Source organism: Hordeum vulgare, chromosome 3H, assembly GCF_904849725.1.
Source record: "Hordeum vulgare subsp. vulgare chromosome 3H, MorexV3_pseudomolecules_assembly, whole genome shotgun sequence".
Classification (NCBI taxonomy): Eukaryota; Viridiplantae; Streptophyta; class Magnoliopsida; order Poales; family Poaceae; genus Hordeum; species Hordeum vulgare.
This window is the reverse complement of record NC_058520.1, coordinates 605,613,095-605,634,835: the sequence shown is the minus strand read 5'-3', so window position 1 is coordinate 605,634,835 and position 21,741 is coordinate 605,613,095. Positions and strand designations below refer to the sequence as shown.

At 45.5% G+C, this 21,741-nt stretch overlaps 2 protein-coding genes across 2 annotated transcripts; one reads left to right on the top strand and one right to left on the bottom strand.

Annotated features, from left to right (window-relative positions):
- Window positions 1–8,346: 8,346 nt before the first annotated feature.
- Window positions 8,347–9,394, bottom strand: LOC123442227 (putative E3 ubiquitin-protein ligase SINA-like 6). Its single transcript, XM_045118277.1, has 2 exons — window positions 9,263–9,394; window positions 8,347–9,168 (listed from the first exon to the last, which is right to left on the bottom strand). The coding sequence occupies exons 1-2, from the start codon at window positions 9,392–9,394 to the stop codon at window positions 8,347–8,349; spliced, it is 954 nt and encodes a 317-aa protein (XP_044974212.1).
- Window positions 9,395–9,480: 86 nt separating this feature from the next.
- Window positions 9,481–12,298, top strand: LOC123442226. The gene is made up of 3 exons (XM_045118276.1): window positions 9,481–9,495; window positions 11,963–12,085; window positions 12,176–12,298. The coding sequence occupies exons 1-3, from the start codon at window positions 9,481–9,483 to the stop codon at window positions 12,296–12,298; spliced, it is 261 nt and encodes an 86-aa protein (XP_044974211.1).
- The last annotated feature ends 9,443 nt before the right edge of the window (window positions 12,299–21,741 follow it).

Genomic DNA, 21,741 nt, shown 5'->3' with positions numbered 1-21,741 from the left:
CTATTTCCTGTAGTGCTATGTAAATTTGAAAACTACTAGCACTAATAGAAATTTTGTAGTTTTTTGACCTAAACCAAAAAGATTCATTCAAAAATTATAAATAGTAACAGTTATTCCAAATTTGAAAACAAAAATTTTCCTGTTAAAAAAACAGTAAAAAAATAAAATAGACCTTTAGTCCCAGGTGGAGCCACACACCGGGACTAAAGGTCCCTTCCCGCGCGAAATTTTGGGCACCCGAAAATAGACCTTTAATCCCACTTGGTGGCTACAACCGGGACTAAAGGTGCATGTCACTGGGCCAAGCACCCTACCTTTGTCCCGGTTTGAGCCACCAACCAGGACTAAAGACCCTTTAGTCCAGGTTCGTGGCTGGAACCGGGACTAAAGGGCTCTACATATAACTCTGTGCCCGTTTTTCGGCACCAATCTCTTCCATTCGATCCCCGTACGCCGATCTACGCTCTGTCCCGGCGCCGCCAGGCTGCCGGAGCTCGCCGCCGTCCTCGTTGTCGTCGCCCCCGACGCTGGCCGCCCACGCCTCCTCCATGAGCCCCTGATGCGCCCCAGCCCTCCTCAATCCCACAGTGAGCTCCACCGGCCTCTCCTTCCCTCCTCGATCTAAACGACCCGGTCCATCGTCGTGCCTGAGCGCGGCGGCACCATGGCCACCGGCCTGCCGAATTTCATGGTTTCCTGAAAAAAAATCAAGAATAGAAGAAACATATGATTTTCAGTTTGTTTACATCACATGAAAAACGAAGGATTTTTTTTAAGAGGTTAGAGTGGATGCTCAATTACCATATTAAAACAGGAAGTATCTAACGATAATTATTGAGAATGTCAATTAAGACAGGAAATGTCTAACGAATGTGAATTAAAAAATGCTACGTGGTAATTTAATTTATTTAAAATTGTGAATATTTTCTAAAATCAAGAACATTTTTTAATTCACATTTGTTAGACATTTCCTGTTTTAAATTAATCACAATATGTGTCAGTTGAGCTCACTGAAGTGTGTCCTGTTACGTTCTTGTTGGAGAGTGAAAAAAAAATGGAGCCAAGAACCAGTAAATCATCAAGAAATGAACGGGCCAAGAATCGATAAACTATCAAGAAGTACAAAGAACAAGAACGGGATAAGAGTACAAAATCCAACAAGTCTAGATCTTCGTTAAATCGAAATAGCCGAGCTAAGACTTGCGAATCACCAATAGACCAGCCTGTCTAAGACATCCAAATCGTCAAGAAACTTGCAGGCTAAGAACTGAGTAATTATTAAGAAACCAACACTCACGGCAGCATAAAACTTACAATCTTATTTTGGTGTGTCAGTATGTTGAGATAATTGCACGTATGGTCCTTGTGGTTGCAAGCGATGTCACACGCACTTGCGAGCTAACCATACCATCAATGTTCAGTATTCCAAATGATTAGAGTTGTGTTGAATATTATTGTAGAAGATATGTTACAGTTGTACTTAAAGTTGGATGCTGTGTAGACAAGGTATGAGCCGTGTCCTCTAAAGACACATATACCACTAGTCCTCTCATATATAACGGGGATAGACACACGATGTAACATATGCCAACATAATAGCACAGGTATGCGGGGGAGCCGACGACGTGTGCCGGCGCACGGGCGGCTGAGGTGCGGTATTGTGACGATGTCACGAGAAGGAGTGCCCGTAATCATGCCCCGGGGATGTAGCCATATCGATGAACTTCGTTAACGAATCTCGGTGTCGTGCTCGTGTGATTGCTTGATCCTCGATAGATCGACGAAAAGCCTCAAATTAATTCTAACAAATGGTATCAGAACAAGGTTAGATGAGGCCCCGGATTGTTGATCTAAGAGGTGAGCGATGAAGTCGGAATCTGAGTTAACTATGCCATGGCACGCGGATCGTGGGAGTTCCGAAGAACTTTGGATGGGCAGTCGGCGGAAGTCATCGGATAGATAGAAACGATTGGAGACAAGACGGTTCTGGATGGATCAAACGAGATCGATTTAAAGGAGCAGCTGACAGCAACACATTTTTTGTTCGTCGCCAACTCGAAGAGATCGGATGGATGCGTGAGGCGGCAGGAATCCCTTGGTGGCGTGTGACATCGGGAAGTTTTGGTTGTGTGGCGAACCCATGCGCGGTGGCTTGTGCGTGGCGCGCTAAGGCCCACGAGGGGCCTGCAGGCGTGTGGTTCAGGTGGCCCGCGTTGGGGAACAGGTGCAGCTGGGCAGCAGCAACGCAAGCGACGGACGAGGCCATCAGGCGACTGGTTGCGCGGAAGCCTGGTGTGCGCAGGAGCGCATGTTCATGTATGAAAAATGTTAGACCTACGTAGGACATTTGCGCAAAGCTACGTTGTTGACTTTCTCAACCAATCACCTCCCCCCCTGATTTTTACAGGTGGGCCTGAGCCTTTTATCCTACCAATTGAATTAAGCCAAATCAACACATTTGTAACATTACGTAGTTTCTTTACGTTGGTGTAGCAAAGCTTGTGTGCTACACAGGCTTCATAGGCGTCTTACGAGTTATGGAAGCACGTGAGATTTTTTATTGAAGAAAAGAAAGTCCTGGTGCGTGTAGCTATTGTTAGTAGGTTCTGAAGGTAAGCTTGGCATTGGCAAATTCCTGGAGGAGCAAGGTTCATCAAATATAACTAAAGGAAGGGGAAAAAAGGAGATCATGTAAAGAGGACTTAATGTCGTGAGGTTTGCATGGATGTTTTTTATTTTTCGGGTTAGTTTCTTGATGATGGTGCTCAAGGACATACCTAGGAGGAAGTCGAGAACGTTGCGACAAGGCAAGGATGTAAGTGTGTGCATAAGGTTCCGAGGAGCCTGAATTGCACCGTGCAAGGATCATGCATACACAGGACGTTCAGCAATGCACGGATGTGTGAGGCGGATATGCCGCAGGGTGAAGCATGGTTGCAGCCAGATAAATTTTCGACTGGGTCCGACTGGACTGTCTGACGGATCGACGAGGATGTCGGTAAAAGCAGAAGATGACGAGGATTTCAGCGACGACGGCATAGGAGCGTGATGCTGATGGTGGCCAACTTCTGGGGCGTGGAAACACATGGTGCAGGTCTGAGGGCTTGTGTGGCTTCGACAGACTATGACGCAGGGTTGATTCAAGGCAGTGCACACATGAGATCTTGAAGTCGACATGGCGCGGGGTAGCAGGGCCAGCTACATGGAGTCATGTTGAAGGTGGAGCCGGAGTCTGGTGGAAGACTTCATTCTGTACTGATGGAGGGGCTACGACATAAGAATTTGGAGAATCATAGCCTATTTCAGTGGGATAGCGGGAGACACGTGGATTGGACTGGGTACCAGTGGTCTGATGGAGACATGATACTCGACATCGGTTGGTGATGATCGGTGGTTCTCTGCAGTTGGGGTTGAGTGGTGTTGGTTCGCGACCTTGGGAGATTCGGCCAGGATAGTAGAGGCTCGACGCGGTGATAGCGGCGAGGCATGCGGTAAGCATGGGACATAGCGACAGACCAAGGGACTGGTGGTCAGACATGTGGTCAGACAAATTGCGCAAAGGGTGCTGAAGTAGTGTTGACGAGTATTGGATTCAAGTTGGTGACTGGTTCTATCGGTGCCGGTTGACGAACGGGAGTTGGCCATGGAGAATCTGAGAAAGTGCCGGGAAGTCTGAATTATCACAAGCGGAGAGAGAACATGGTTGTATATTCTATGGTGTTTAGTGCACATGGCAAAGTGTGAATGACAAGTACAGAAGGAGGCTGAGTGCTATAGCTGTGGGACATGTCAGAGACTATCCAGGAAAAGGGTGAGATAACTGTGAATTTGACTCACAGTGACACAGGACGACAGTGAAATTCCTTCATGTTTCAGATGGATGGTCAAGGAAGAGCGAGGTTGTTGAGTTCAGGTAACTCTTATATCTGAAATACAATATGTGGGTTGTTCACTTTCACGCAGGTAGTGATCAGTGTGTGATGGCGTTGAACGGATACTCGGGAAGTTGAGAGCACAAAGTAGAGTAATGAGGAACTTAATTTTGCTCGAGTGTTGACTGTGCAGAAGATAAGAAGGGACTACAATTGCAGGTGGAGTCACGTGGAGTCCGGGAGTAGCAGCGGTGCTCATGGTATAATCTCAAGTCCAATGTACATGGAGGTTCGGCACATGGATGAATCCATGGTGATGGAGAATATTCGCCAATGTGGAGTTTGTTAGAGTTGTGTCGAATATCATTGTACTAGGTAGGTTACAGTTGGATTTGGAGTCGTATGGTGTGTAGACAAGGTATGAATCGTGTCCTCTAAGGACACCTGTACCCCTAGGCCTCTTATATATAATGGGGGTAGACACACGATGTAACATATGCCAACATAATAGCACAGGTACGTGGGGGAGCTGGCGGCGTGTGCCGGCGCCCGGGCGGCTGAGGTGCGGTATTGTGACGGTGTCAGGGGAGGAGTGCACGTAGTCATGCCCCGGGGATATAGCCATATCGGTGAACCTCGTTAACAAATCTCGGTTTCATGCTCGTGTGATTGTTTGATCCTCGATAGATCGACGGAGAGCCTCAGATTAATTCTAACAAGAGATCACAGTGAGCGTTGATTGTTGTATTGGCATGGCCGTCTTATGTTCATTGATCACTAGTAACTACTCCCTCTGTAAAGAAATATAAGAGTGTTTAGATAATTAAAATACTGATCTAAAGGCTCTTATATTTTTTTTATGAAGGGAGTATAAGTCAATTTTCCCATTAAGCTACTAAAATATAACAACCACAATGATCCTTTCTTTTTTCTGAAACGGACAACCACAATGATCTGATTTCTTTACATTTGAATTCCACAACCATGGCCCAAAAGGCGCTATATATTCACCAACTACTCAGCAACCATATGTAGAATTGATAGAGAGCAAGCGGTAGAATTTGTAAAAGAATTACACCATTATGTAGTGCTACAGAAAATGGGAAATGCATGATGATGTACTTGAATTCACAATTTGAAAGAAATAAAAAGTGAATAAGGTTCATATTTGAAATATATTCACTCAACTAAATGGAACACGACTTGAACTGACATAATATGATATCAAATAAAAACTACTAAATCTACTAAACTATCAAACACAATAGATTAATTTATTATTCTTTAACACATTTAGAGTAGCAAACTATACTAAAATATGTCCACCAAATTAATGAAATACCAATCCAAAAATAATGATAATATAAATATAAAGCACGAACAAAATAATCTAAAGTATATCTTCACTTAGGGGGTGTTTCTTTTCAGGGACTTTTTGGTGTAGGGACTAAAAAAAGTCCCTTTTAGTCCCATGGAAAAGAAATAGGAGGGACTTTTAGGGACTAAAATGGGGTAGCTGGGACTAAAGGAAGAAGTCCCTATGGGAGGGACTTTTTGGGACTTTTTTGACACTTTTTCCAACAGTGCCCCTACTTTTAGCATGTCATTTAATAACTTATAGTTTATTACTAGGGATAACATGGTCTTTTTGCATATCATTTAATGACCTCTAGTCCATGTTTAGTCCTTGGAAAGAAACGGGTAGGGAGTAGAGACTTTTTAGTTGGGACTAAAAAAAGTCCTAGGACTTTTGAAAAAAACAGGGCCTTAAAAACCAAAATTTATCTTACTAAAACATATTTTGATAAGGAGAAAGAGACGTGGAGAACACCCACACATGCCCATAATATATTAGGTGGATTCTGTTATGCATAATAAAGTTTCAGTATACATAATTAACACGGATTTGTGTCGGCTTAAATGGAGAACACCCACACATGCCCATGCTATGTGAGGTAGGTTTGTTATATTTATGGTTTGAGTCCAACTTTCCACAGTGCGCATAATATTTTAAGTTTACCATTTAATCATGTTACCCGCTAACAACTGGTACATGCATTTTGCAATGTTGCGCCATACGAAATACATCCATCAAGACTCAATTCAGGACAGTCGTTTCAACTATTAGGGTCATATAAACAACGTATTTTTTTAATATAAGGATCTTACTGAAACGTTTTTTGAGTAATATGAACATTTTTAACGCATACGAGGACTATAATTGTAATTATCTCTAGTATGTTATTTTATGTTGAATTATGAACAATACGACTAATATTTTATATGCATGTAGTTATCGGGCAAGCAAGGTACCAATAAATTAATGTCTCATTGACGAGATTAATTAGACAATTATCATTATTTGCACTAACTTTTAATACTTATTTATAACTATATTTATTTTTAATCATTTTATTTGAAATACTGTTTTTTTTCATTATAGGTAATAATTGGGTAAACATACATTATTTTTATTATATATTTTTAGCATCGGTCATGCAAAAGAAATTTAAGTAAATTTGAAGCATATATTATTATAAGTGCGATGTAGTTGTTTGCTTTTAAGAACATTATCTTTTATTTATTTATTTGGGTTCAACCATTTTCTTGAATAGAGAAAAACATTTTTTTATCTTCATACAATATTCTATGGCATTATGGTAGAGTATCTATATATATTAATATATTGATATTTGTATCTATTAGAATTTCATGAAATATCATGGTAAAGTGTTATAAAGTTGACGAAGGTTTTTGGAATACTTGCAAATTTGAGCAAATAGCAAAAAACTAAAACATTACAAGCTAGGGCTACAGATAACTACATGTTTTTTTAAACTACCACAAAAATGATGGGCTGTTCTAAAAAACCAAAATGTTGATGTGATTTAAAATTGATCTAGTTTATGATAGGTCAAGCCCCCTCCTAAATAAACCGGTAATTGGCTCTTTGCTTGACCGTTAACTTACATTTAGGCCCCGCATGTCAGTTTTTTCTTCTTTCCCATTTCTTTCTTCTCTGCCTCTCTTTACGTTAATTATCTCTTCCAGATAGGACAGGTCATAGCCGACACACGGAGCTCACTCCGCTCCAGTCGGAGGACCTCGCCCCGCTCTCACCTTCTGCACGGCCGCTGCGGCAGAGCGCAACTACTGCTTCTCCTTGCCGCAACGACCAACCGCCGCCACTACTCTTGTCATGCAACTGACCATGGCTACCTCGCTCAGCTTCCTGACCTCCCGTTTGCCTAGTACGACGGCTGCCGCGACATGGATGCTCGGCCATAACACCTGCTCAGGTGGCTCTGCCACCCAACACAACGACGGTTATGTCGTCGCTGCTACTTGCCGCTGACTATGGCCGCGGCAGCCACGGCTACCTGCTCAGCTCTGTGCCATGGGGAGGCTCACGCCACCTGCTTGCTTAGCCCGTGGCATGGAGAGTCCCACGCAAACAACACCACGGGGAGCCACCTCGACAATGTGCCATCAATATGGGCGGCAGACAGACGGATGGACGGTCATCCTGTCGTTTGAACGCATTATCTTCTGGGTTCAAAATAGGTGAAGCATTATGCTCTGGTTAATATTTACGGTGCAAACCATTTCAATAATCCTATGTCAAGCATGGCTAGAGTACGTTCCTCCTCCGTTTCAAAATAGCTATCATGGTTTTAGTTTATATTTTGACCTAAAAACATGACAATTATTTTGAAACGAATAGAGTATAATTGAAGAGATTCTTGAGCTAACACTTGAAGATATGGATGCACATGAACAATGGGCATATGTTATCGGCTTCCGCTACAACTCGAAGCTGGGCTCTTGTCAAAACAAAGATGCCCTGATGCATGCCAAAACTGTAGCGTTGATCTTAAAGTTGTGCTTATAATTTCCATCTACTTTTAATGTTAAAGAATTCTAGAGCTTATACTCTTTGGTAAAAGTATACTCGTTATTTTTTTTTTGGGTGGTCGTCTTTGTTAAGCCCCGCCTTTTAATAGATGAGACTGAAAGGAAGGATAAATCTTTTCATTAGTACTCCCTCCGTTCTAAAATTTTATCTTTGATTTGTCTAAAAATAGATGTATCTAAATACTAATACATGACTAAATACATTCATGTCTAGACAAATCAAAGACAAGAATTTTGAGACGGAGGGAGTATCTGCATGGGTCCATCATCCTCACATATATATATATATAGCTTTAGATGAACAATTTGTTTTCTTTAATAGGAAAGGATTATTATTATTGCACACTTCTTTCGTCCCAAAATATATAAAGTAGACTAAAAACAGCCCGATGTGCATGGAGCAATTTTAACAGGTGAACAGAAAGCATCTTTCTTTCAGATTAACAACAAGCAGACTAGCTAGGGCTTTGATGAAAAAACAGACAAGGGAAGAAAACCACGAAAAGATTTTAAATGGCAAAATTGCTAGTACTCCTAATTGACATGGCATACTGTTTGACTAGAGTTTCCTCGGATTCGTAGATTTTCGTTTCTTGCTGCCTTGATCTGTCGCTGTGAATTTGAACACAGTGGCGGTTGCCGGAGCAGGAGGAGAAGGAGGACGAGGAGGCGGAGGAGGAGGAACGTGTTTGTCGATGTGGATGGTGACCGGGACAGCGCCGCCAGACAAATACGCTTTTGGCACAGAGAGAGACGTGACCTCGTCCGGCCATGGCGTGCCACCGGGCAAGAAGTTGCTTGTCATCACCGGCAACTCCAACGTCACCCTCGCGCCACTGCCGGTGTGCTCCACGGCGAGCTTGTACGAGAACTGCGGCGCGCCCGGTGCATCGTCATCAGCCCTCACACACACCAGCGACACCACGGTGCTGTTGTCGCGCTCGTCCAGGACAACCAGGAACAAGTTACGCTGCAGATCGGCCATATCCTCCTCGCCGACGAAGACGTGCCAGCGCCGGGTAAGGGGCAGGCTGTGCTTCCCCGGCTGTCCGTAGCGGACGACGAGGATGGGGCGGGAGTGTTCCGTGGAAATGTGGTCGAGCAGCATCTGCCGGGAGCCGGAGAAATCGCAGCCGCCATCGCCGCCACGGGGCCCGGCGCACTCCGGGCAGTAACAGGGCGCGTACTGGCAAGCGCGGCGATGGTCCGAGGCGTCGTGGCAGACGATGAGGCCCGCCTCGCAGCCGAACTTGACGTAGTCGCACGGCAGCTTGACGGCGCCGGCGTAGGCGTCTGCCAGGCGGCAGTGGGCGGTGACACGGCCGCAGTCCTCGCCGTGCGCGCCGCGGCAGGACGAGCACATCAGGTGCCCGTCGTCGCACTGTGAATTTTAAATTTTTTATATAATTTTTGCATGACGCTAATCGATCTGCAAACAAGCTAGTCGAAGATTCAAGTGAATAATTAGTGAGTACCGCGAAGATAGGCGGTTGGAGCGGGAGGTGGCAGGCATGGCAGTCCAAGAGCTCCGTCGCCTTGCTTTTTTCGAAGATGAGGAAGGACGCCACGTCGTGGACGGGATGCAGCTGGGCTTCAACGTGTACCATGGCCAGAGCTCCGTCTTCTCCTCCTCCGCCGCCGCCGGGGCTGCCATGACTCATTTCTTCTGCCAGGTCAAAGGTCACACGCGCCAATGATGCTCGAGATTGTATATATGGACGCCGGGCCGAGTGGAGAACTGAACGGTCGTATGATCGACTAGGGGGCTCCACACTACTCCGATGGCATTCAAACTCCGATTGACGGCGCGTTTCGTTTTCCGGTGTGCTTCCCTAGTGGCCTGTGGTGAGTACTACGAATTAATTCCATGGATGGAGACCTGGACCGACGGCGAGATGAGATATTCGAAAATGGAGTGCATGCATGCATGCACCGATACACCAGAGTGATTTTTCTACAGAGTTCCGACTAGTTGCGTTCATTAATGTGCCACTTGGCATGTAGGTCCAAAATACTTGGAATTTTGGCTAGGCCGTACTGGGTGTCTCGGCTAGATAGCCCGATGGTCTCGGCTAGATAGCCGTGCTGGGCCACAGCGGTGCTTAAGGTTATGTAAACCTAAACCTGAGATGTGAGGAATATCATCCAGTATGAGTGCATCCACTGCTACTGTTTGCCGTACAAGTTGTATAGGAGCATCAGTTGTATTTGTGTTGTTTCAAGGAATTCAGGAGCCTTCAGTTGTTGAAGCCATAGCTTGTAGAGAGACGTTGGATCTTGCATTTGATCTTAATATCCGACTGTTAGAAATATGCCCTAAAGGCAATAATAAATTAGTTATTACTATTATATTTCCTTGTTCATAATAATCGTTTATTATCCATGCTAGAATTGTATTGATTGGAAACTTAAATACATGTGTGGATATATACATAGACAACACACTGTCCCTAGTGAGCCTCTAGTTGACTAGTTCGTTGATCAAAGATGGTCAAGGTTTCCTGGTCATAGGCAAGTGTTCTCACTTGTTAACGAGATCACATCATTAGGAGAATCATGTGATGGACAAGACCCAAACTAGAAATGTAGCATATTGATCGTGTCGTTTTATTGTTAATGTTTTCTGCGTGTCAAATATTTGTTCCTATGACCATGAGATCATATACCTCACTGGCATCAGAGGAATACCTTGTGTGCATCAAACGTCGTAACGTAACTGGGTGACTATAAAAGTGCTCTACAGGTATCTCCGAAGGTGTCCGTTGAGTTAGTATGGATCAAGACTGTGATTTGTCACTCCGTGTGACGGAGAGGTATCTCAGGGCCCACTCGGTAATACAACATCACACACAAGCCTTGCAAGCAATGTGACTAAGTGTAAGTTACGGGATTTGTATTACGGAACGAGTAAAGAGACTTGCCGGTAACGAGATTGAAATAGGTATGCGGATACCGACGATCAAATCTCGGGCAAGTAACATACCGAAGGACAAAGTGAATGACATACGGGATTATATGAATCCTTGACACTAAGGTTCAACCGATAAGATCTTCGGAGAATATGTAGGATCCAATATGGGCATCCAGGTACCGCTATTGGATATTGACCGAGGAGTGTCTCGGGTCATGTCTACATAGTTCTCGAACCCGCAGGGTCTGCACACTTCAGGTTCGGTGCTGTTTCGGTATAGTTGAGTTATAGGTGTTGATAACCGAAAGTTGTTTGGAGTCCCAGATGTGATCTAGGACGTCACGAGGAGCTCCGGAATGGTCCGGAGGTAAAGATTGATATATAGGAAGTCCTCTTTTGGTCACCGCACTACAAGAAAAACGCTCATTTATGACCAAAAATAATGACGGTGGTTTAATTGGTCATTGATCCATGACCAAAATTCTGAAATTAGTCATGGCAAGTCTAAGAGGGTCCAAAGCCTATAACGTTATGACCTTTTGCGTTCATTAGGTCATGATCCTATTGCACAAAATGGTCATTAAGATGTGTAGAATTATTTATAATCATATTTCAATGCTACATGACCAAATATAAGATCATAAACATATGTGTGGAGGTGACTGGACGACACCTCATTAGTTTTACGTATGTGTCATGTATTGAGAGCAAAATTTTGTTTGATACGTATATGGATGAAGTAAATTATATAAGATAAATGCCAATAAATTATAATTATTCATTTTAATATTCTAAATATTTTAAAAAATACATTATAATTACCAAAATGAAATATATGAGCCCATGCTAATCTCATAATGTGTAGACCCTATTTAGATAAATATTTTGAAAGGTGGTATATGGTACCTTAACTTGGTGTTTCAGACAATAAAAACTTAAACATGACAATAAAAAATATGTGGGTGAATTTTTTAATAATGCCAAATACTATCATAATTAAATGAAAAGTGTTTCCACCCACAACACTCAACCAAAAAATATAAAAGAAACAAAAATAACACAATTACGTAAGCTGTATTCTGATTGGTAGAATCATTTATGCCACGGATTGATGACATGGCATAAATCCTACCATCCATTGCTAGCAATTCCACATCCATCCATCCATTCATCCATCTGAAGAAAAGAAGAAAAGAAAACTAGCAGACCCACTACTCGTCCTCCTGAACCCTACCCAGCCACTGGTCGCCTCCTCCCCCTACAGATCGCCGCCGCCGCCACCTCCCTTCACCACCTCCTGATCGCCCTCCCCTTCCTCTGCTCCGGACACCCCATCTGCGGCGGCCTTTGCTTCTACGTCATGCACCGCATCGAGACCTCCTACAAGGTACGACGGCTCCCGTCCCACCAGCCTACTGCGATTTGGTCGAAGCGGCGATGCTCACCCCCGCTCTCTTGTCGTGTGTTGCACCCGCAGGTAAAAATGGAGGAGAGGCTGCGAAGGTACGAGGCGCACTTGCTCGCCAAGGAGAAGGAGGCGCAGCAACTACAGGACGAGGGCCGCCGCGAGGACCAGGCGCAGCTCCTGCCGGACTCGTGATCCCCTTTCCTCCCCTTGTGCCGGCTCGCCTTCCCGAGATGTTTGGTCAGTGCTACTTGTACCTACCATGCATCTTTGATAGGAGTAGTTGTTTACTTGTATGGTCTGAAATGCGTGATAAATTTCGGGGCCTGATGCCAAAATTCAGAGCTGTTTGTATTGCCTGTTAGTATGCTGGACTATTCAGATTTAAGCTTTAGCACTTTAGTTTGCCTGTGATTATCTGATCCAGCCGAAAGCCAAGTGTAAATGTGTTTATGTTGGAAATATGCCCTAGAGACAATAATAAAATGGTTATTATCATATTTCCTTGTTCATGATAATCGTCTATCGTTCATGCTATAATTGTATTAATAGGAAACAGTAATACATATGTGAATGAATAGATCACAATGTGTCCCTAGCAAGCCTCTAGTTGGCTAGCTCGTTAGTCCATAGATGATCATGGTTTCCTGATCATGGGCATTAGATGTCATTGATAACGGGATCACATCATTTGGGGAATGATGTGATGGACAAGACCCAATCCTAAGCCTAGCACTAGATCGTTTTGTTCGTATGCTAATGCTTTTCTAATGTCAAGTATCTTTTCCTTCGACCGTGAGATTGTGCAACTCCCGGATACCCTAGGAGTGCTTTGGGTGTATCAAACGTCACAACGTAACTGGGTGACTATAAAGGTGCACTACGGGTACCTCCGAAAGTGTCTGTTGGGTTGGCACGAATCGAGATCGGGATTTGTCACTCCGTGTGACGGAAAGGTATCTCTGGGCCCACTCGGTAGAACATCATCATGAGCTCAATGTGACTAAGGAGTTGGTCACACGATGAAGTGCTACGGAACGAGTAAAGAGACTTACCGGTAACGAGATTGAACAAGGTATAGGCATACCGACGATCGAATCTCGGGCAAGTTCTATACCGACAGACAAAGGGAATCGTATACGGGATTGATTGAATCCTTGACATCGTGGTTCATCCGATGAGATCATCGTGGAGCTAGTGGGAGCCACCATGGGTATCCAGACCCCGCTGATGGTTATTGGCCAGAGAGGTGTCTCGGTCATGTCTGCGTGTCTCCCGAACCCGTAGGGTCTACACACTTAAGGTTCGATAACGCTAGGGTTGTAGGGAATTCTTGTACGAGGTTACCGGAAGTTGTTCGGAGTCCTGGATGAGATCCCGGACGTCACGAGGAGCTCCGGAATGGTCCGGAGGTAAAGATTGATATATAGGACGGATGGTTTCGGACACCGGAAGTGTTTCGGGCATCACCGGTAACGTACCGGGACCACCGGGACCACCGGAGGTGGTCCCGGGGGACCACCGAAGGGGGGGCAACGACCCCGGGAGGCTAGATGGGCTAAGTGGGGAAGGGAACCATCTCCTAAGTGGGCTGGTGCGCCCCCACCCAGCCCATGCGCACCAGAAAAAAGGGGAATGGGGGGGACCCTAGCTTAGGTGGGCCTAAGGCCCACCAGAGGGGTGCGCCACCCCTCCTCCTTGCCCTGGCCGCCACCCCTCTCCCATCTAAGGGCTGCCGCACCCCTTAGGGGTGGGAACCGTAAGGGCTGCGCCCCCTCCCTCTTCCCCTATATATAGATGAGGTTCGGGGCTGTTTGAGACACGGTTGAATCTCTCTCTCTCGACGCAGCCCTGCTCCTCTCCCTCCTCCTCTCTGCCGGCGCTTGGCGTAGCCCTGCCGGGAGACCTCGTCTCTCCACTGACACCATGCCGTCGTGTTGCTGGACTTCTTACCCAACCTCTCCCTCCTCCTTGCTGGATCAAGGTGCGGGAGACGTCACCGGGCTGCACGTGTGTTGAACGCGGAGGTGCCGTTGTTCGGCACTAGATCGGAATCGCTGCGAGTACGACTCCATCAACCGCATTCTAGCAACGCTTCCGCTTAGCGATCTTCAAAGGTACGAAGATGCTCTTACCCCTCTCTCGTTGCTGGTCTCTCCATAGGAAGATCTGAATAAGCGTAGGAAATTTTTTGAATTTATGCTCCGTTACCCAACAGTGGCATCCGAGCCAGGTTTTCTATGCGTAGATTCTATGCACGAGTAGAACACAAAAGTTGTGGGCGATGGTTTGTCAATTTGCTTGCCGTTACTAGTCTTATTCTTTTCCGGCGGTATTGTGGGATGAAGCGGCCCGGACCGACCTTACAAGTACGCTTACGTGAGACTGGTTCCACCGACAGACATGCACATCGTGCATAAAGGTGGCTAGCGGGTGTCTGTCTCTCCTACTCTAGTCGAATTGGATTTGATGAAAAGGGTCCTTATGAAGGGTAAATAGCTTTGGCATATCATCGTTGTGGCTGTCACGTAGGTAAGAAGGCGTTCTTGCTAGAAACCCAAATCAGCCACGTAAAACTTGCAACAACAATTAGAGGACGTCTAACTTGTTTTTGCAGGGTTTGACATGTGATGTGATATGGCCAAAGTTGTGATGTTGCATGTATGATGTATGAGATGATCATGTTATTGTAATAGGTTTCACGACTTGCATGTCGATGAGTATGACAACCGGAAGGAGCCATAGGAGTTGTCTTAATTTATTGTATGAGATGCAACGCCATGTGCTTACTACTTTTACTTCATTGCTAACGGTTAGCTATAGTAGTAGTGATAGTAGTAGTTGGCATGACGACTTCACGGAGACACGATGATGGAGATCATGGTGTCACGCCGGTGACGATGATGATCATGCAATGCCTGAAGATGGAGATCGAAAGAGCAAAGATGATAATGGCCATATCATGTCACTATATGATTGCATTGTGATGTTTATCATGTTTTACATCTTATTGCTTAAAATGACGGTAGCATAATAAGATGATCCCTCTTAAAATTTCGAGAACGTATTCCCCTAAGTGTGCACCGTTGCGAAGGTTTATTGTCTCGAAGCACCACGTGATGATCGGGTGTGATAGATTCTAACGTTCGCATACAACGGGTGTAAGCCAGATTTACACACGCGAAACACCTAGGTTGACTCGACGAGCTTAGCATGTACAGACATGACCTCGAATACAAGAGACCAAAAGGTCGAACATGAGTCGTATGGTTGAATACGATCAACATGAAGTTGCTCACCATGGTGACTAGTCCGTCTCACGTGATGATCGGACACGGGTTAGTCAACATGGATCATGTATCACTTAGATGACTAGAGGGATGTCGATTTAAGTGGGAGTTCATACTTAATTTGATTAAATGAACTTAATTGTCATGAACTTAGTCTAAAAGTTGTCTTTACAAATATTGTAGATGTCCAACGTCAACCTCAACTTCAACGCATTCCTAGAGAAAAACAAGCTGAAAGATGATGGTAGCAACTATGCGGACTGGGTTCGCAACCTGAAGCTCATCCTTGAAGCAGCTAAAAAGGCTTATGTCCTTAATGCGCCGCTAGGTGACCCTCCCGCTCCCGCAGCAGCCCAGGACATTCTAAACGTCTGGCAAGCACGGAGTGATGACTACTCTCTGGTCAGGTGTGGCATGTTATACAGTTTAGAAACGGGGCTCCAAAGACGTTTTGAGCAACACGGGGCATATGAGATGTTCCAAGAGCTGAAGCTAGTTTTTCAAGCTCATGCCCGTGTCGAGAGATATGAAGTCTCTGACAAGTTCTTCAGCTGTAAGATGGAGGAGAACAGTTCTGACAGTGAGCACATACTCAAAATGTCTGGGTTACACGGTCGTCTGACTTCACTTGGAGTCGAACTTCTGGATGATGCTATCATTGACAGAATCCTCCAGTCTCTCCCACCAAGCTACAAAGGCTTTGTGCTTAACTACAACATGCAAGGGATGGAGAAAACCATTCCCGAGTTGTACTCGATGCTCAAGTCTGCAGAAGTAGAAATCAAGAAGGAGCATCAAGTGTTGATGGTCAACAAGACCACTAGTTTCAAGAAAGGCAGGGGTAAGAAGAACTTCAAGAAAGACGGCAAAGCTGTTGCCGCGCCCGGTAAGCCAGATGCCGGGAAGAAGAAAAAGAACGGACCCAAGCCTGAGACTGAGTGCTTCTATTGCAAGGGAAAGGGTCACTGGAAGCGGAACTGCCCCAAATACTTAGCAGACAAGAAGGCCGGCAACGTTAAAGGTATATGTGATATACATGTTATTGATGTGTACCTTACCAGCGCTCGTAGTAGCTCCTGGGTATTTGATACCGGTGTTGTTGCTCACATTTGCAACTCAAAGCAGGAACTGCGGAATAAGCGGAGACTGGCCAAGGACGAGGTGACGATGCGCGTCGGGAATGGTTCAAAGGTCGATGTGATCGCCGTCGGCACGCTACCTCTACATCTACCGTCGGGATTAGTTTTAAACCTTAATAATTGTTATTTAGTACCAGCTTTAAGCATGAACATTGTATCAGGGTCTTGCTTAATGCGAGACGGCTACTCATTTAAGTCAGAGAATAATGGTTGTTCTATTTATATGAGTGATATGTTTTATGGTCATGCTCCGCTGGTGAATGGTTTATTCTTGATGAATCTCGATCGTGATGTTACACATATTCATAGTGTGAGTACCAAAAGATGTAAAGTTGATAATGATAGTCCCACATACTTGTGGCACTGCCGCCTTGGTCATATCGGTGTTAAGCGCATGAAGAAGCTCCATACTGATGGACTGCTAGAGTCTCTTGACTTTGAATCATTTGACACATGCGAACCGTGCCTCATGGGCAAGATGACTAAGACTCCATTCTCAGGAATAATGGAGAGAGCAACCGACTTATTGGAAATAATACATACTGATGTGTGTGGTCCAATGAACGTTGAAGCTCGCGGTGGTTATCGTTATGTTCTCACTCTCACCGATGATTTGAGTAGGTATGGGTATATCTACTTGATGAAGCACAAATCTGAGACGTTTGAAAAGTTCAAGGAATTTCAGAGTGAGGTTGAGAATCAACGTGACAGAAAAATTAAATGTCTACGATCTGATCGTGGAGGAGAATATTTGAGTCACGAGTTTGGCACACACCTAAGGAAGTGTGGAATCGTTTCACAACTGACGCCGCCTGGCATACGGCAGCGCAACGGAGTGTCTGAACGTCGTAATCGCACCTTATTAGATATGGTACGATCTATGATGTCTCTCACCGACTTACCGCTATCATTTTGGGGATACGCATTAGAAATTGCAGCATTCACTTTAAATAGGGCACCGTCTAAATTCGTTGAGACGACACCGTATGAACTGTGGTTTGGCAAGAAACCTAAGTTGTCGTTTCTTAAAGTTTGGGGCTGCGATGCTTATGTGAAGAAACTTCAACCAGAAAAGCTCGAACCCAAAGCGGAGAAATGCGTATTCATAGGATACCCTAAGGAAACTATTGGGTATACCTTCTATCTTAGATCCGAAGGTAAAACCTTTGTTGCCAAGAACGGATCCTTTCTAGAGAAAGAGTTTCTCTCGAAAGAAGTAAGTGGGAGGAAGGTAGAACTTGATGAGGTAATTACACCCCCTTTCGAACAGGAAAGTAGCGCAGCGCAAGAAGGTATTCCTGTGGTGCCTACACCGACTGAAGAGGAAGTTAATGATGATGATCATGAAGCTTCGGATCAAGTTACTTCTGAACCGCGAAGGTCCACAAGGGTACGCTCCGCACCAGAGTGGTACGACAACCCTGTGATGGAAATCATGTTGTTAGACAACGGTGAACCTTCGAACTATGAAGAAGCGATGGCGGGCCCGGATTCCAACAAATGGCTTGAGGCCATGAAATCCGAGATAGGATCCATGTATGAGAACAAAGTATGGACTTTGGTGGACTTGCCCGATGACCGGCGAGCCATAGAAAATAAATGGATCTTCAAGAAGAAGACTGATGCAAACGGTAATGTAACCGTTTACAAAGCTCGACTTGCCGCAAAGGGTTTTCGACAAATTCAAGGAGTTGACTACGAAGAGACTTTCTCTCCCGTAGCGAAGCTGAAATCAGTCCGAATCATGTTAGCAATTGCCGCCTTTTATGATTATGAAATTTGGCAAATGGACGTCAAAACAACGTTCCTTAACGGGAACCTTAAGAAAGAGTTGTATATGATGCAACCAGAAGGTTTTGTCGACCCTAAGGGTGCTAACAAAGTGTGCAAGCTCCAGCGCTCCATCTATGGGCTGGTGCAAGCATCTCGGAGTTGGAACATTCGCTTTAATGAGGTGATTAAAGCGTTTGGGTTCATACAGGTTTACGGAGAAGCCTGTATGTACAAGAAAGTGAGTGGGAGCTCTGTAGCTTTCCTCGTACTATATGTGGATGACATATTATTGATGGGGAATGATATAGAGATGTTGGAGAGCATAAAGGCCTATTTGAACAAGAGTTTTTCAATGAAGGACCTTGGAGAAGCTGCATACATATTAGGCATCAAGATCTATAGAGATAGATCGGGACGCCTAATAGGTCTTTCGCAAAGTACATACCTTGACAAGATATTGAAGAAGTTCAATATGGAAAACTCAAAGAAAGGGTTCTTGCCAGTTTTGCAAGGTATGAGATTGAGTAAGACTCAGTCACCGACCACGGCAGCAGATAGAGAGAAGATGAGTTCTGTCCCCTACGCTTCAGCCGTGGGCTCTCTAATGTATGCCATGCTGTGTACCAGACCTGATATAAACCTTACCATAAGCTTGGTAGGGAGGTACCAAAGTAATCCCGGTGCAGAACACTGGACAGCGGTCAAGAATATCCTTAAGTACTTGAAAAGGACTAAGGAAATGTTTCTCGTTTATGGAGGTGACGAAGAGCTCGTCGTAAAGGGTTACGTCGACGCTAGCTTCGACACAGATCCGAATGACTCTAAGTCACAAACCGGATATGTATATGTGTTGAATGGAGGGGCAGTAAGCTGGTGCAGCAGCAAGCAAGAAGTCGTGGCAGCATCTACATGTGAAGCGGAGTACATAGCTGCTTCAGAAGCGGCTCATGAAGGAATTTGGATGAAGGAGCTCATCACCAACCTTGGAGTGGTTCCAAGCGCGTCGGGTCCTATGACACTCTTCTGTGATAACACTGGAGCCATTGCCATAGCCAAGGAGCCCAGGTTTCACCGGAAGACAAAACACATCAAGCGCCGCTACAACTCCATCCAGGACCACGTCCAGAGTGGAGTGATAGATATTTGTAAAGTACACACCGATCTGAATATTGCAGACCCGTTGACTAAACCTCTTCCACGAGCAAAACATGATCAACACCATGATGCTATGGGTGTTCGATACATCACAATGTAACTAGATTATTGACTCTAGTGCAAGTGGGAGACTGTTGGAAATATGCCCTAGAGGCAATAATAAAATGGTTATTATCATATTTCCTTGTTCATGATAATCGTCTATCGTTCATGCTATAATTGTATTAATAGGAAACAGTAATACATGTGTGAATGAATAGATCACAATGTGTCCCTAGCAAGCCTCTAGTTGGCTAGCTCGTTAGTCAATAGATGATCATGGTTTCCTGATCATGGGCATTAAATGTCATTGATAACGGGATCACATCATTTGGGGAATGATGTGATGGACAAGACCCAATCCTAAGCCTAGCACTAGATCATTTTGTTCGTATGCTAATGCTTTTCTAATGTCAAGTATCTTTTCCTTCGACCGTGAGATTGTGCAACTCCCGGATACCCTAGGAGTGCTTTGGGTGTATCAAACGTCACAACGTAACTGGGTGACTATAAAGGTGCACTACGGGTACCTCCGAAAGTGTCTGTTGGGTTGGCACGAATCGAGATCGGGATTTGTCACTCCGTGTGACGGAAAGGTATCTCTGGGCCCACTCGATAGAACATCATCATGAGCTCAATGTGACTAAGGAGTTGGTCACACGATGAAGTGCTACGGAACGAGTAAAGAGACTTACCGGTAACGAGATTGAACAAGGTATAGGCATACCGACGATCGAATCTCGGGCAAGTTCTATACCGACAGACAAAGGGAATCGTATACGGGATTGATTGAATCCTTGACATCGTGGTTCATCCGATGAGATCATCGTGGAGCTAGTGGGAGCCACCATGGGTATCCAGACCCCGCTGATGGTTATTGGCCAGAGAGGTGTCTCGGTCATGTCTGCCTGTCTCCCGAACCCGTAGGGTCTACACACTTAAGGTTCGATAACGCTAGGGTTGTAGGGAATTCTTGTATGAGGTTACCGGAAGTTGTTCGGAGTCCCGGATGAGATCCCGGACGTCACGAGGAGCTCTGGAATGGTCCGGAGGTAAAGATTGATATATAGGACGGATGGTTTCGGACACCGGAAGTGTTTCGGGCATCACCGGTAACGTACCGGGACCACCGGGACCACCGGAGGTGGTCCCGGGGGACCACCGAAGGGGGGGGCAACGACCCCGGGAGGCTAGATGGGCTAAGTGGGGAAGGGAACCAGCCCCTAAGTGGGCTGGTGCGCCCCTCACCCAGCCCATGCGCACCAGAAAAAAGGGGAAGGGGGAACCCTAGCTTAGGTGGGCCTAAGGCCCACCAGAGGGGTGCGCCACCCCTCCTCCTTGCCGTGGCCGGCATCCCTCTCCCATCTAAGGGCTGCCGCACCCCTTAGGGGTGGGAACCCTAAGGGCTGCGCCCCCTCCCTCTTCCCCTATATATAGATGAGGTTCGGGGCTGCTTGAGACACGGTTGAATCTCTCTCTCTCGACGCAGCCCTGCTCCTCTCCCTCCTCCTCTCTGCCGGCGCTTGGCGAAGCCCTGCCGGGAGACCTTGTCTCTCCACCGACACCACGCCGTCGTGTTGCTGGACTTCTTCCCCAACCTCTCCCTCCTCCTTGCTGGATGAAGGTGCGGGAGACGTCACCGGGCTGCACGTGTGTTGAACGCGGAGGTGCCGTTGATCGGCACTAGATCGGAATCGCTGCGAGTACGACTCCATCAACCGCGTTCTAGCAACGCTTCCGCTTAGCGATCTTCAAAGGTACGAAGATGCTCTTACCCCTCTCTCGTTGCTGGTCTCTCCATAGGAAGATCTGAATAAGCGTAGGAAATTTTTTGAATTTATGCTCCGTTACCCAACAGTTTATGCCTTGCTACCATCTACAGTAGCTATGTCACTGGTATCATTGTTGACGCAACCTGCCTAGTGCTTTAGTTCTTTCGGGTTCAGGTATACCATGTGGAGCAAGTCGTTGAGGCTTGTTATAAGTTTGGCTTAATCTACTAGTGTCGGCATTGCCATTACCACACTGGTGGATCACGCACATAGAAAATCAACAAATTTGGTCATGTTTGACAGTGCTGGTAGCTCTGGCAGTTGGCATGACCGCATGATTGAAACATCAAAATATACGGATGTGTCAAGAAGGACCATCCTTATGCTGAAGTTTTAGGACCCCATTTGGGTCCAACTAATAAAAATAAATTACGTGTTCAAGTTAAGAATTGAAGCTTCTGTATAATGCA